General features: G+C 46.9%; 1 protein-coding gene across 1 annotated transcript in view; it reads right to left on the bottom strand.

Moving 5' to 3' along the window:
* The window catches only part of ACSS1 (acyl-CoA synthetase short chain family member 1), a 60,324-nt gene that overhangs the window by 6,748 nt on the left and 36,530 nt on the right, over positions 1–17,046 (bottom strand). Inside the window, exons 6-13 of the mRNA XM_047744972.1 lie at positions 15,309–15,456; positions 13,906–14,043; positions 8,630–8,722; positions 7,349–7,461; positions 6,819–6,945; positions 5,908–6,035; positions 5,731–5,794; positions 3,037–3,155 (exon numbers count right to left, since the gene is read on the bottom strand). Coding sequence (XP_047600928.1) covers positions 3,037–3,155; positions 5,731–5,794; positions 5,908–6,035; positions 6,819–6,945; positions 7,349–7,461; positions 8,630–8,722; positions 13,906–14,043; positions 15,309–15,456 — 930 coding nt within the window. The remainder of the gene's footprint in view (positions 1–3,036; positions 3,156–5,730; positions 5,795–5,907; positions 6,036–6,818; positions 6,946–7,348; positions 7,462–8,629; positions 8,723–13,905; positions 14,044–15,308; positions 15,457–17,046) is intronic.

The following is a 17,046-nucleotide window of genomic DNA, read 5'->3' as shown; positions in this document are numbered from 1 at the left end:
AAGGACTCCACTAAAGAAGAGAACTAAAGGTCAATATGCCTGGTGAACATAGATGTAAAAATTCTCAATAAAAGACTAGCAAACAATACATTTAAAAAATCATTTACCATTATCAAGTAGGATTTATTCCTATGTTGCAAGGGTAGTATAATATTTGCAAATCAATGTGATATACCATATTAATAAAAGAAAGGATAAAAAACATGATTTCAATAGATACAGAAAGAGTATCTGACAAAATACAGTACGTTCATGATAAAAAACCCTCAACAAAGTAGGGTTAGAGGGAACAGACCTCAACACTATAAAGGCCCTATACAAAAAACTCACAGCTAATATCATCCTCAGTGGGGGAAAAACTAAGAGCTTTTCCTTTACAGCCAAGAACAAGACAGGGATGTCCATCCTCCCCAGTGTTACTCAACATAGTACTACAAGTCCTAGCCATAGCAATCAAACAAAAACAAATAAAAGGCATTCAGATCAGCAAGGAGGAAATAAAATTTTCACTATTTGCAGATGACATGATACTCTATGTAGAAAACCCAAAAGACTCCAACAAAAAACTGCAAGAACTGATACATGAATTCAGTAGTCGCAGAATACAAAATCAAAATACAGAAATCTGTTTCATTTCTATACATCAATAATGACGCAGCAAAAAGAGAAATTAAAGAATCAATCGCAAAAAAAAAATAAATAAATAAAGAATCAATCGCATTTATAACTGCACCAAAACCAGAAAGATACCTAGGAATAAACCTAACCAAAAATGTTTGAAGATGTGTATTGTGAAAACTATAAAACACTGATGAAAGAAACTGCAGATGACGCAAAGAAATGGAAAGACATTCCATGCTCATGGATTGGAAGAGCAAATATTGTTAAAATGTCTATACTACCCAACCAACTACACACTTAATGCAATTCCTGTGAAAATACAATAGCATTTTTCACAGGAACTAGAACAAACAATTCTAAAATTTATACGGAACCACAAAAGACCCCCAAATATCCAAAGAAACCTTGAAACAGAAAAGCAAAGCTGGAAGCATCACAATTCCAGGCTTCAACTTATATTACAAAGCTGTAGTGATCAAAACAGTATGGTACTGGCACAAAAATAAACACATAGATGAATTGAGAACCCAGAAATGACTCACAACTATATGGTCAATGAATCTTCAACAAAGCAGGAAAGAATAACCAATGGGAAGAAGACCACCATCTCTGCAACAAATGGTATTGGGAAAACTGGACAGCAACATGCAAAAGAATGAAACTGCATCACTTTCTTATACTACACACAAAAATAAATTCAAAATGGATTAAAGACCTAAATATGAGTCCTGAAACCATAAAAATCCAAGAGGAGAACACAGAGAGTAACCTCTTTGACATAAGCCATAGAAATTCTTTCTAGATAGGTCTCCTGAGGCAAGGAAAAGAAAAGCAAAAATAAACTATTTGGACTTCATCAAAATAAAAACTTTTGCACCAGGGAGAGCCCGACCCCAATGCCCCCCTAGAATGTGTCATCCCCTGCCCCATATATTCTTTCTCTCTGGTACATATTAACTCTTATTTTATCTTTTCATGTTCTATATGCTGTTTATTATTTGTTTTAAATAATATTACTTGTTTCCAGTTGGAAAAAAAAAAAAGGCAACCTACTGAATGGGAGATGTTTCACAAATGACATATCTGATAAAGGGTTAGTATCCAAAATTTATAAAGAGCTTATCAAATTCAACACCCAGAAAACAATCCAATTTTAAAAATGGGCAGAAGACATGAACAGACATTTTTGCAAAGAAGACAATACAGATGGCCAATAGATGGCCAACATGAAAAGATGTTTGACACCACTCATCATCAGGGAAATACAAAGCACCACTACAATGAGGTATCACCTATACCTGTCAGAATGGCTTACCTCAACAACTCAGGAAACAACAGATGTTAGCAAGGATGTGGAGAAAGGGGCACCTTCTTACACTGTTGGTGGGAATGCAAACTGGTGCAGCCACTCTGGAAAACTGTATAAAGGTTCCTCAAATTTAAAAATAGAATAACCCTACAATTTAGCAGTCACACTAGTAGGTATTTACACAAAGAATCCAAAAACACTAATTTGAATGGGTACATGTACCCTAATATTATAGCAGCATTATCAACAACAGCCAAACTATGGAAGGAGCCCAAGTGTCCATTGACTGATGAATGGATAAAGAAGATGTGATATCCCATCCATCCGTCTGTCCATCCATCTGTCCATCCTTCCATCCATCCATCCAATGGAGTACTACCCAGCCATAAAGAAGAATGAAATCTTATCACTGACAACAATATGGATGGAACCAGAGAATATAGTGCTAAGCAATAATAACTCATTCACAGAAAGACAAATACAATATGATTTCACTCATATGTGGAATTTAAGAAACAAAATATATGAGCGAAAGGGGAAAGACAGAGAGAGAGATGTGAACCAAGAAACAGACTCTTAATTATAGAGAACATACTAATGGTTACCAGAGGGGAGGTGGGCAGGGGTGGGTTATGTAGGTGATGGAGATTAAGGAGTGCACTGGTTATGGTGAGTACCAGGTGATGTATGGAAGTGTCTAATCACTACATTGTACATCAGAAACTAATATTACACTGTATGTTAACTAAATGGAATTTAAACAAAAACATATAAAAGATACATAAGTAAAATCTCTGATTTTCTTCGCCACCCAGCCCTGCTCCTATAACTGGCCTCTGCATGCCAAAGTAAGAGAGCACCTAATCCTCCCCAGCATGATCCTGTGGACAGGTGAGCTTTGTAAACATTGGCTGTGAGGTCTTCTGGCCTACCCCCTCTCTCTGAGGATGCAGCAACTCACCTTCCCCACCTACTTCCCAGGAAACCAATAGCTAACCTCCATTTTGCTGCTGATGGAAGGGGTCACTGTTGGCTGTTACTTGTGGGAGTAGAGAAGGAGGCTTACAACACAGTGCCAGCACACCTGAGGGCCAGGTGCCACTCACCAGAATCTGATCAGGCACGGCGTACTTGGCGATCTTGGTGGCCACTGCAGATCTGAGCTCCTTCAACACCGCGTCTGTGTCACCTGTGTTGTCCTTCAACACGATGAAGGCAAATGCAACTGAAAGGAGTCAAAGGTTTGGGGTGTGTTCAACCACGAACCATCTCCCAAGGCAGAGCATTGTACACAGTCATCATATATCTTAAGGAACTATAAATCATGTATTAGTGACCTGTAACAGCCTCTTCCTTTAGCCCTAAAGATGCATTTCCATTTCATCCAAAGTGGAAAGCAATTCTTTTTTTTTTTTTCTTCTCAAAGTGGAAGCGATTCTAAGAGCTCTTATGAGCAGCGCAGCGAAGTCAACATGTAGATGAGAGCTCCCTTCGGCTCTGGTGTTGACTGGAAGGGGATGTCACCTTGGAGGTGTGACTTAACCTCTCCTGCTACACTTGTGCCTGTGAAGTAGCCCATAATGTGGGTTCACAGGAGACGTACTACCCAATCCTTTGACATGGTGCATGAGAACATAGCACGTGCCACTAATCCTATGGGTATGTGTCCAAAATGGTGGGCCCTAGCCACAGTAGCTATTTAAATGTAAATGAAATTAAGGTTAACATGTAGTTCCTGGGTGGCATGAGCCATCTGTAGCTTGTAGCTACTGTCCTGGACAGCGAGCTCCATCCTGGCTGGAAGCTTGGCTGGGCAGTGCTGACCAACCCATATTTTAGCAGAAACACTAGGTTTCGTTTGTCAATAGCCTACCATGTTCCAGAAAGGATTAACAATGGTTCTCACGGGACTCTACATTTCTTTTCAATCTACCTGGGATAATCTTGCATATGTGAGACACAGAGATTGAATTCCATTGTTCCTCCACATAAGCCATCCCAGCAGCACTGTGAACAGCCTATCTTCCCTCAAGGACCTACAGTGCCCCTTGCAGACATGAAGTCCCTAGATACATTCAGCCTGTGTATACCTGCACCAATCCAATCCCATCTTAATTAATTCTCCCCATGGCACACACCACCTAACCTATTATGTAGTTTCCTCATTGCTTGTGTTTACTCCCTATTGTCTGTCTCTCCCCTCCACACCTTGACCCTCCAGCGTGTAAGCTCTATGAGGCAGGGACTTCCGTTCCTCGCCAAGTCTGGGTCCTAATCAGAAAAGACCAGATGAGGAACTCTCCTCAGCCAGACCACGTGCAAACACAGGGAGTGGGAATAAAGAGGTAACCAACAGCTATTGCTGTTCATGTATTATGAATGCATGGGTGCTCAAATGCGTCAGAAATCAGAAAAATGTGTATCATCATAAGCATGATACAGACATTCTCCCCAGCAGCCTGATGGGCAGTAGAAGGCCTACTGATCCCAGAGTGACTTGGGCTGTGGCTTCTGTTAATGGGGATGCAAGCTGACCCAAGGCCTCTGAGTCTCACATGAGAGGACCTGTTTCTATCCCCTCCCTCCCTCCCCACCCCCTCCCTCCTTTCCTTCCTACCCCTGACTGCTCTCATGCATTCCAGTCTCCTGCTAAGGAAGAGGCCAGCCTCATGGACATATGCTTCCCAGGGAAAGTGAAAAATGAATTTTCAAGTGTTCAAATAGGACGCCTGGGTGAGTTAATCTCTTAAGTGTCTGCCTTCTGCCCAGGTCATGATCCCAGGATTCTGGGATCAAGTCCTACACTGGGCTCCTTGCTCAGCAGGGAGCCTGCTTCTCCCACTGCCTGCCACTCCCCCTACTTGTGCTCTCAATCCCTCTCTTCCTCTTTCCTTCCCTCTTTCCCTCTGTCTCTCTGACAAATAAAGTTGTTTTTTAAAAAGTGTTTACATGAATATTAAATTTTACAGTGGGTCAATTTAGATAAGGTGTTTGAGTAGTTAATGGAATTGTAGCACACAAATGTAGCGGGAAGGCTGATGACCCTGGGGCATGCTGAAACAGAGGATGCCCCTGACAGCAAGAGGGCAAGAGCCCTTCCCAGGGTGCTTGGCCAGGCAGTGTAGGATGGCCTGCCCAGCAGTGTGGCATATAGTCAGCAAGCATCCAGGTCACACCAGGCCAAGTGAGTGTGACCACCATGCACTGGGCATTACAATACTCAGGTGACCCTGCCCCTGCCCAGACCCACCCACTTAGACACTGGGAGACTTTAGAATAATGAGTGTCTTCAAATAAAGACTATTCTGGTTATCATTCAGTAGCTGCAGTGGAAACCACAGGTCAGATTCTTCCAAAAAGAATCCCAGAGCTGCACAAGGGCCCACACCAGGGCCTGACTGCCAGCCCCCATGGCAGCTGCCTGGGGCATTGTGCCCGGGCACGTGCAAGGAGATGCTGTGAGCAGGACATTGTATTTCATGGGCACCCTCCATAAATGAGCTGCCATGCACACGTGGACAGAGGAGAAAACTCCCAAGAACAGCAGGGGCCCACTAGGTCCTAGCTCCTGTGGATGTGTGCCCTTAAAGGACAGCAGAACTAAGACATTTCAGAAATCTGACCCTTGTCTAACATACATGCTATCAAGTCCCCTCACCCAAAGTCTCCACCTGGGACAGAAGAGAGCAACAGCTTGATGCATACAAAACCCTGACCACCCATTCCCAGAGTCCATTCCTTTTACAAAGTGCCACAGTGTGTGTGACCAGGAATGAGGAGCACCTTTGGTGGGCGCTCACCTTCTCCTTTGATGTCATGGGGATAGCCAATGACAGCGGTCTCTGGCACAGCAGGATGGTTAGCCTATTTAGAACACAAGACAAAACATGCAGATGAACCAGCTGCCTGAGTTAGCACATAGGTCAATCCAAGGCCTCCCGGAGCTACCCAAGCAAAGGAGGCCCAACTGTGCTCACCATTGCGTCCTCGATCTCTGCAGTCCCCAGCCTGTGGCCGCTGATGTTAATGACGTCGTCCATCCGCCCTGTGATCTGGTAGTAGCCGCCTTCTGTCCGGTACGCCCCATCACCAGTGAAGTAGTGGCCTGCACCACAATGGGGTGCAGCGGTATTCAGAGGTATGCAGAGGTATTCAGCAGCAATATCTCTGAACCAGGACCGAGCAGGGCTCCCATCCATACATGAGGGACACAGCAAGACACACACCCTGACCTCACTCTATGGAAGAAATCTCCAAAACCCCAGCTCTGTTGACTTCCTGCCTCTCCACCCTTTTGCCAACCCCTTGCAGAGACACTTTTCTAGATGGTACCATCTGGCTGTGTGCTAGAGAAAGGGCAGTGGCTCCGAATCGGCAGAGTTCTGACCACATCACAGCTGCAAACATCTGAGGAGTAGATGATAGGCAAAGAGCACACCAAAGCATCCCCCAAAGTGAGGCTCATTCACAAACTTGAGAATGAAAATGAACGGTTCCAACAGGCACAATGTGTATATAACCTTCCAGCCCAATGACATAAAGCAAACCAGGAAAAAAATAAAAAGTAAGCCAGAAGAAAACTTGCAGTTAGATATCAGGCCAGTTTTCTGGAGTGGTTTCTTCATTCTTCCTTCCTAGTAGCCTAAGGTGTGGTGTGCACACCAAGGGGAGGGTGCTTTAGGCTCTGCATGCAGCCCCACTTAAACCCCAGGGACCCTGCCCACTCCAGAGACCAGGAGGCTCAAGGAGCTGAGGGGGAGGGGCAGGACTCCAACTCCAAAGTGTTACTGAACTACACTCAGTCATCATTACCTTAAAGACGTTTTCTGAGCCTATGATCCCCAGGGTGTGGAGAAACGCATGATAAAATCCATTTTAGCTGGCTCACCTGGGTAAGGCTTGAAGTAGGCCTCCATGAATCTCTTGTGGTCTCCATAGATGGTTCTTGCCATGCCTGGCCAGGCCTGGGACAGGCACAGAGCCCCAGAGATGTTACCGCCCTCCATGACCTTTCCCTGTGGACCCAGAGACCCATGTGTGAGAGAACGCAAAGATTCTGCTTGAGAAGCAAAGAACTAATAATGTTCTTCTGAGAAATGAGAGATGGAAGTACCAGAGAAATATGTGCAAACAGAAATGTAAAAAATGACAAGCGTGCCCCAAAAGGAACTGCCCTTCTCCTCTGCAAGAATCCAGCCTGAGATGAAGGTCCAGGAGGACCAGAGCTCACTCTACGCAGGGATTTCAAGTGTTGTCCTTGAGGAGACGCTGCAGTGAACACTCACCCTTCTGCCACCCACCAGAGCTGGGCCTGTGTGACATGAGATAGTGGGCAGGGGAGGCCAGGAAAGCATACAGGAGCACCAGGAGCTCAACAGGGCAAGCACACAGGAAGGGGATGCCTCCACCAGGCCTTACCTTCTCGTCCATGAGCACTGGGACAATGCCAAAAAAGGGCCTCATTGCCATGCCAGGGAGGATCTCTGCTCCTTCTTCTGAGGGCCGTGGCGCAATGCAGATGCCACCCGTTTCTGCAGGGAAAATAGAGAAGAAGTGCACACTGGACCCAGGAACTACTGAGATGTTTATCTAGACATGCCATCAGGGGTCCGCAATGGACACACAAGTGCTGCCCCCAGGTGGGCGATGGGTGTTTATCTCTATTTGGCCCCCAGTGACACAAAGATATCTTTCTGAGGCAAGACCAGACTTGGGTTCTACGGAAATAAGATGTGGGCCCAAAGCGGAGGGGTCAGTCCCAGGAGCCGGGGCACTCCACAGAGACAGGTGCTGCCTCCCCTCATCCTCAGCTCTGCAGAAAAGGACAGAGTCCACCTGCTTGCACAGGAAGACAGAGGAAATGAACTGCTTCTGGGCCAGTGCTCCCCACCCCCACACTCTAAACAATGAAAAGCCATGCCCACAGTTCTGTTCTCAAGTATTTTCTTTGGCACTTCCCTCTCTCAGCCTGCATGGAAATGCCTCAGGAGACTCAGTTGCAGAAAGCCTCCATTCTGAGCCTTCCCAAATGGAGAATGGAGCTGTTTGCACTCCCTCACTTTCTGGCTTCTTGAAGAACAAGATCCCAATTGGCTACATGTATTACATCAGTGGTGGTCTCTTGCCCTGAACATCCCAGTAAGTCAGATACCCTAGAGGACAGAGGGCAGAGAAAAACCAAATGGCACAGAAAAACAAAGGGCTTTCCCACTAAAATCTAAATTTAGACTCTGGTCCCTTATAGTCGGCCCATCTGCATCAGTTGTACTTGTTTTGGGCATGCGGGCCCAACAGGAAAATGACCGTTTAGCTAAGCACCTACTACCTATCAGGCCTCGGACAACATACAGCAGTTCTATCACCTCCCTCCATTCTCATAGGGCCTGTAGTGGAGCACCCCCACTTCACAAATGAGGAACCCAAGGCTCAGAGACGTCATTACATATCCCGAGTCCTCTAGCTGGAATCCCTCAGCCTGGCTCTGCCTCTCACTCCAGACACTGGGATTTCCAACCACCACGTGTGCTGAGGGGCTGAGGCATTAGCGGTGTTGGATGGCAATCGTAGAGCCTCACTCACACTTGACCCTCCAAGACTCAGGCTCGGCCACATGTTCTCACGTGCTATCATACACTGCGAGTGATCCTGGCACCAGGTTCCGAAGGCATGCCCGGGCCCCTTCTCCTCGGGGACTCTCACCTGTCTGCCACCACGTGTCCACCAGCGTGCATCTGCTGTCCCCCACCACCTTGTGGAGCCACTCCCAAGCCTCAAAGTTGATCGGTTCTCCCACTGAAACCACACACAAAAGGAGAAACAATATAATAGACCTCAATAAACCTGAAACCAAAAAGGATAGGTTTCTACAGGGAAAACAGCTCTGTAATTTACCTAAAGGACGTAAGAGGAAACTTGAAAAAACAGTGAGATTCATCACATTTGTGGTGCCAAAGATTACAAATTACTAGATATTTTCACCATCAGGTCAAAAATTTAAAAGTTGCCTAGAATGTGAGAGAAAGAAACCTTAAATAGCCTTAACCAACTGAACATCCCAGGCACCCCTCATTATTATATGTTCAATTAGCTAACATAAAATACATCATTAGTTTTTGATGCAGTGTTCAATGATTCATTAGTTGTGTGTAACACCCTTATATGTAATTTCATGTATATGAACTGTCCAGAATAAGCAACTCTAGACAGACAGAAAGTTAGATTCATGGCTGCTTTAGAGTTGGGGTAGGGGAAAAGGACAGTTGGAAGAGATGGGGAGTGACTGCTAACGGGTTCAGGGTTACCTTTAGGAATGCTGTAAACACGAAAAATGAGTAAGGGACAGGCAGGGCCAGGTAGGAAGAGAGAGGTAGGGGGTTACATGTTAGGCTTACCCAAAATCCCAGAAATGCTGAGGTGTGAGGAAACCAGAGATAAGGGAACAGAAGCAGATGACCGCGTTTGCCTTAGATATCAGAGATGAGATATTCAAAGGAGAAGTAATCATCAGCAATAAAATCAAAGATTTCAGTTCCCTGGTCGGTTTCCTATAAAAGACTGACCATGAAAGACTGATTGGCAGCCCAATCAGAATCCCTCTTCCTCTAGAGAGCTTTTATCTTTCCTTCCTGTTCTCACCTTCACTTAATACACTTTCACTTCACTTCACAAAAGAGAAAAGAAAAAAAAAAAGCAAAGTGAGAGAAACAGTACAGTACAGGAGCATAATTTGGTATGCAGCTGGGAGAAACCGGATGTGTCTGTTAACACATAGCAGCGCACACACCTGATATGACTACTTAGGAAACTGTGGTGGAAATCTACTATAGCTACACCTACACTTATCTTATTCTCAAGAACATCACTCCTGGTGTATGACCTACAGAAAAGAAAGCAGATGTGCTCACACATGAGGAGGGTCACCGCAGTTAAAAACCAGAAGTGCCATTAAGAAGGGGACAGAGAAGTAAACCATCAGTGTCCACGACATACACAGCACGAGAGCACAAGAACGGAACCGCAGCCACCCTCAGCAGGGCTGCCCAGATAGTTGTGGCCCTGCAGATGCAGGAGCTGCATAGGCCGCCCGAACCCAGCTCTGCAAAGTTCAAGGACAAGCACATCAGTCCCTGCATGGCATGGTCAAAAGGTGTGTGTGTGAGAGAGAGGAGGGGTGGTTACTGACTGGGAGGTGCCGTAAGGGAATGTTCTTCAGTCTAGAAATTTCTAAGGCTTGACCTAGGTGGCGGTTTTAGATACATGTACACAGTTGGTGGTTGAACATCACAGGGGTTAGGGTGCCAGCATCCTAGGCAGCCAAAAATCTGAGTATAACTGGGACTTTGTTTATATATAAGTTAAGTAAAACTTAACTACTGATAGCCTGCTGTTGATTAGAAGCCTCACCAATAACATAAACATTCACCCCATATTTTGTATGCTGTATGTATCAACATACTGTATTCTTACAAGAAAGTAAGACGAAGATAAGAAAAAAAAATTAAGAAAATCATAAAGAGGGATGCCTGGGTGGCTCACTCATTAAGAGTCTGCCTTTGGCTCAGGTCATGATCCCGGGGTCCAGGGTTCAAACCCCACATCGGGCTCTCTGCTGGGTAGGAATCCTGCTTCTCCCTCTCCCACTCCCCCTGCTTATGTTCCCTTTCTTGTTCTTTCTCTATCAAATAAATAAAATGCCACCTTACACCAGTTAGAATGGCCAAAATTAGCAAGACAGGAAACAACATGTGTTGGAGAGGATGTGGAGAAAAGGGAACCCTCTTACACTGTTGATGGGGATGCAAGTTGGTGCAGCCACTTTGGAAAACAGTGTGGAGATTCCTCAAGAATTTAAAAATAGAGCTTCCCTATGACCCTGCAATTGCACTACTGGGTATTTACCCCAAAGATACAGATGTAGTGAAAAGAAGGACCATCTGTACCCCAATGTTTATAGCAGCAATAGCCACGGTGGCCAAACTGTGGAAAGAACCAAGATGCCCTTCAACGGACGAATGGATAAGGAAAATGTGGTCCATCTACACTATGGAGTATTATGCCTCCATCAGAAAGGATAATACCCAACTTTTGTAGCAACATGGACGGGACTGGAAGAGATTATGCTGAGTGAAATAAGTCAAGCAGAGAGAGTCAATTATCCTATGGTTTCACTTATTTGTGGAGCATAACAAATAGCATGGAGGACAAGGGGAGATGGAGAGGAGAAGGGAGTTGAGGGAAATTGGAAGGGGAGGTGAACCATGAGAGACTATGGACTCTGAAAAACAATCTGAGGGTTTTGAAGGGGCGGGGGGTGGGAGGTTGGGGGAACCAGGTGGTGGGTATTAGAGAGGGCACCGATTGCATGGAGCACTGGGTGTGGTGCAAAAACAATGAATACTGTTATGCTGAAAAGAAATTTAAAAAAAAATCCTTAAAAAATATAAGAAAATCATAAAGAAAATACATTTACAGTCCTGTACTGTATTTATTGAAAAAAATCCATGTATTAAGTAGGGCCCACACAGTTCAAGCAGATGTTGTTCAAAGGTCAACTGTGTGTATAATCTAACAACTGCTACGTATATATGCCCACCCCCCCACACACAAATAAATGGCTTTCTACCCTAGGACTCTACAACCCAACTTCTCAGTGTCTACCCACTGTAACCTCCAGGTGTGTGTCCCCCAACCAAGATTTCATATGTTGACATCTTAACCCCCAAAGATGATAGTATTGGGAGGTAAGGACTTTGGGAGGTCATGAAGCCCTCTGGAATGGGGTTAGTGTTCTTACAAAACAGACCACACAGAGCTCCCTCTTCCCCCTCACTCATGTGAGGACATAGGGAAAAGGCACCATCTATAAACCCAGGAAGGGGGCCGTCCCCAGAAGACAATCATGCTGGCACCTTGATTTGGGACTTCCCAGCCCCCACAACTGTGAGAGATAAATTCATGTTGTTTATAAGCCACCCAGTCAGTGGTGTAGCCCCAGTGGCTAAGCTATGACCCTAATGAAACAGCCATATAAGACTGGCACTCAGCCAGAATTGACCAGCTTACACATACCACTGCTAGAACAGTGAAACACTCCCACTCTGGTTGCCTCTTGCTCAGGACGACCCACGACGCACCACGGCCTAACCTGGCCAGGGGCTCCCATGCTGGTCACATGGGGGCTGGGTGTTGTGTGCATTAATCCTGCACTCACCCACACCCACAAGGAGGTTAAGAGGCTGCCATGAGGTACACTGAGAAACTGCCAAGAGCCCAGATCTCCAACCACAGGGGCAAGACCACCAGACCACGATCATGTTTACGTGAAAGCAGACATCTTAGAACCATACTGTGTCTCTCACGGGAACATGACTGTGCAGAAGGGCTCAGAAGGGGCACAAGCAGCATGGTTGCCTGAAGCCACACTCACAGAGGATGTCATGCATGACAATGTTCCAATTGTTTCTTTTTCTCAATAAGAGGAGAACTATGTGCCACTTGTGAAATTAAAAGTTAAAAAAAAAAAAGTGTAAAGCAAATCTTGGGGTAAAAGTCCTGAGGAAGCTGGGTTCTGCTGACTGGTAGGATTAAATGAAGTCAATTCGCTCGCAGCGTGGTGTGCTGTGAGGGCTAATTCAGATGTCAGGAAGCAGCCAGAGCGGCAGAGCCTCAGTGGGGGACAGCACCACATGGGCCCTGGCCAAGCATGCAGCTTACTGGTCCACATTCCTCCCATGTGAGCAGGTGCCCTGCCTGCTGGAACTACTTAGTAACAACCAGGTTCCAAGGGAACCCCTGTAGGACTCTCCTCCTGGCACTGGTTACATGGCAGGAATGTGCCTACAACACCAGCAAAATACACAGAGTCTGGAGAAGGCTCCGTGTGTGCTCCCTGTTACAGAGCTGCTCCATGCCTGGTCTAGGAGAGGAAGTGGGTCTGGTGACGTATGGAGTGAGGACCCCAGAAGCCTGTCTGGCTAAGGGGATGCCTGGGTGAGGCAGCTTTGAGCTAGGACGGGCTCCCCCACTCTAAGGCAAGGGTTGGGCACCTCCTTCCGAAGCACTTGGGAGTATTTACCCTGTCACTGGGGTCCTTGTGAGTCTTCCTTAGTAGAGCACGTCTGGAAACTCAAACCTCCCTTCACCACTAACCTGACCTAGCTCCTGGGCCCACTTAGGTGGTCTGCAGATGGCACCTGGAGGATCTGAGTTTCTGTGGCCCTCCACCTGCACTCAGGTCCCAAGCACTGCCAGGCCCAGAGTGCAGGAGCACCTCACAGCCCCAGCGTTGGAGGGTAGGTGTTCTCCAACCACATGACTCCCTTCATGACATGCAGGCTTCACCCTCCACAGAGGGAACGTGCCAAGAGAGGCATCTCAGACTCACCACTCTCCGCCCTGTTCCCCTACTGACAGCATGTGTAGGGGCAGAAATGACAGGAGTCAGGAAAAGGAGACAGAAAGGGCTTGGGTACCCTCCACCTCACCATATCACCTGAAATAATCCCACATCCTCTTTCCAAAGTGCATTCATGGGGCTTGGCCACCTCTGTCAAAATCACAAGCGGAGATAATCTTGGATCTCGCAACCCTCTGCTTTGGAAATATCTACAGCAAGAGCAGCGCACAGCACAGTGTGTTTACCACAGTCCTTGGGGGTTGTCGGCCCCCAGCACAGGGGAGCACCTTCATGACCCACAGTCAATTCCCCTCATACTGCAATCCCATGCGGCCACTAAAGAAGGGCTTGAGCTTCTTTACCAGGTTTTCATAATAAAGATGAAGCATAGAAACGTCTGGAGAGTTGTGCCCCAGGCCACGATCAGCCAGAGCCTCCAGGAAGCTGCTTACAGGCAGGGAAATCTGTTTCCTATTTAGCCTGGCACTGTTTGAATTCACCACAGACACAGCCACACAGCCTTCATGATTAAAGCCATATGGAAGCCTTCACTGGCTCTGCCCCATGGTGGGCCACTCACCTGACCCCAGGGTCCTCAGGGAAGAGCGGTCATACTTCTTCACCCAGGAGTCGCCGTATTTCAACAAGAGCCGGACAGCCGTCGGGGCCCCATAGAACTGATTGATCTTTAACCTCTGCACCATCTCCCAGTATCGACCTACAGAAAGGCCCAAGTTCACTGTCAGTCTGAGCCGACCACACGTTATCTAACTTATTTAGAAATCAGTCAACAGTTACTGTGCACTGGATACAGGCAAATACCTGTGTTCACAGAAATGGAATCCCAACGACCCATCGATGAAATGGGAAGTGAGCCCTCTGAGAAGGGGCTCCCTGTGGCAATCATCTCCCAGCATACCCCACATCCAGGGCCAGCACATTTGGCAATAGCCTCCATCTGGCTCTGGATGGCTGCATTCAGAGGGTGTAACCCAAAAGATACAGTAAGGATCAGTTCAAAGAGGTATCACTGTGAATTTTAAAAATAACCCATGCCGTACTGACATAGAACTTGCGTTCAGTCACACCAAAATGGTCTCTAAGGGGTGACTGGTGCTTCCCCTGGCACAGCGGCAGCCACCTCTGAGTGAGCCCTGGGGAGCAGGGCAATTCTCCAGCACTTACTCACCTGGTTCCCCACAATCCCCCACAACTAGCCACCAATCCCCCACAACTACACATGGAGTGAGCAGAGCTTCGAGGGGGCGGAAGTGACATGCCTGAGATCACACCTAAGATGGCCTGCACATTTATCTGAGAGTGCATCCTAGCCCATCAGGAGGCTGGAGAGGAGCAGGGGAGGTGACAAAGAAGTTCTACACACATCACTGTTAGCATCGTGGAGGGTTTGGCAAGAGCCTCCTGGCAGAGCCACCACCATTCCATGGCATTACAACAAATTCTTAGGGTTTTGTGCTGCCTCGGAGGAAGCTGCCAAAGTGAGCAAGATGTGGGTCCTCAAAGTGATCTCCATTCATGGACGTGGCTCCAGGCCACAGGCAATGCTGTCTGACAGAGAGCACAGGCACAGAGCTGGATAAAGTCCCCTCTGTCTGGGGTAATGGGAGGTTGGCAGCTGGCCTGGGGGTTGAGGAAGGGCTGGATCTGGTCAGGTGGCCAGAGAGGAGAGAGGAACAGTGCTAAGGGGATGGCCCAAGGCACCCAGTTTGCTAGGGAGACAGGAACGCTGGAGTGGGCTGTCCTGAGATGGCTTTCAGTGACAAATCTATGACTTTTCTGATCCTACTACAGACACCACCCCTAACCCCAGCCCACCTCGCAGGGTGAAGAATTCGGCAGCTAAGCCACATGACCACAAGGACCACAGCTGGGCCAAAGCAAAGACCTCTACTCCACCCTCCTGTGAACTTCTCCTTCCTCCAACTCCCTCGGGGGGACCCTGTGTGCATCCCCAGTCCTCACCAGCATCAGGGTAAACCGGGGTACTCTCAAAAAGGACGCTGGTTGCTCCATTGCACAGGGGTCCGTACACCACATAGCTGTGTCCTGTGATCCAGCCAATGTCGGCCACACAGCCAAAGACGTCACCTGGCCGGTAGTCAAACACAAGCTGCAGAAATAGGAGAGGCCATCAGGAGCCTGTCACCCCACATTCCTACAGGTCACTAACACTGTTCTGTAAATGCAAAACACAGCTGCGCCTAAGGCTACCAAGAGCAGGAAAAACAAGTGCATTGCTGGGGCTCTGTGCAGCTACAGAAGTGACAAGACAGTTACTGTCACCCACAACACGCCGACTCTCGCAGGCAACAGTGAAAGAAGCCAGACTCCAAGTGTATGTTGCGTGAGCCCCAGCCAACCAAAGCTAATCTGTATGGTGGAGGTCGTGCAAGTGCCAGCCCTGCTGGGGGGGGCGTCAGTGCCTTTAAGAGCTGGAGATACCCCACATCTGGATGCAGGTGGTGGCCACAAGTGTACCCACAGGTAAAACGCCATCTAGTTATAAGTCTAAAATAAGGGCACCCTGCACTAGTTATACCACAATCTTCTCAGATCCCTTAAAAATTGCAAAAACATGAAAGCCAAAAAGACCAAGAAATGCCTTAAGCATCATCAGCTTCTGAGAGCCTGAGCAGAGAGACTTTGTGTCTCCTGTATTCTCGCCACAGGGTCCCACCAGAGCCTGAATCTGAATGTCCCTTTTCAGGAAACACAGAGGACAGAGGGATAAAACTGATGGGTGCCACAGAAAAGTGTAAGGAAATGGAAGGGACAGAGAAACAACAGGTTAAAAAAGCCTTAAAAGACACCTCAAAGAAGTGTCAGCAGGCAAGAGTAAGCTATAGGATCAGGGGACACATACTGGGTGACAAAGCTAGAAGAGGGGAAACACGGGACCATGATGCTATCAGTCAGGATACAGGGAGGGGCTGTAGTCAGACAGGGAGGAAGGGCTTATGTGACCAAAGTGGGGTTTGCCTTTTCATAATTCTTCAAGCCACATACTTGATTTGGGTGGTTTTCTGGATTCTACTCTGTATTCTGTTTCTCAATGAAAAGATTTTCTTTTAAATCTTCGGGTGAGTGGCCCAATTTCTTGCTGCCCCAAATGAACACTGAGATTCTCCAGGAGTCCACATACAGCACAGTGGTCTTGAGACAGCCTGAGCCCTGTGCAGCTGTGACCCAAGGGGTCACCCAACCCACCCACATTCAAATCAGGCCTGTTTTTTAAATGCATTTATGAGAATAAAAGCATGTCACACCATCTTCTTTATAGGCCCTATAGGGTGGTCCACTGTAACACAATTCCCATATAATGGACTTAGGTTTCCTTAAGAAAAGTAAATCTTTTTTTCTAATTTTACTTTTAAAATGTGGCCCCAGTGATCCAAGCCCAGAATACCTTTAAGGGCATATGAAAACGTTTTACTTTCTTTAAACACCAGGAAAAAAAGAAAAAAAAAAAGATCTACTAAGTAGAAGTAGACATTTAATATGTAAAAGTAGCATATCCATCTCTATACCAACTCAGTTGTAAAATATGATTTTTAACATTTTTTATGGATGAAGGGGCCCAGGAGGGCGCTTAGGTGCTTACACCTGGGCCCCTGAGCATCAGAACACAGCTGTAGCAAAAGGAGCACATTGGGCCTGGGGAGAGCCAGACTCCCCCAGAGCAAACGATGGCAAGGACACA

This window comes from Lutra lutra, chromosome 9 (genome assembly GCF_902655055.1).
Source record: "Lutra lutra chromosome 9, mLutLut1.2, whole genome shotgun sequence".
Classification (NCBI taxonomy): Eukaryota; Metazoa; Chordata; class Mammalia; order Carnivora; family Mustelidae; genus Lutra; species Lutra lutra.
This window is presented reverse-complemented; position numbering and strand designations above follow the sequence as displayed.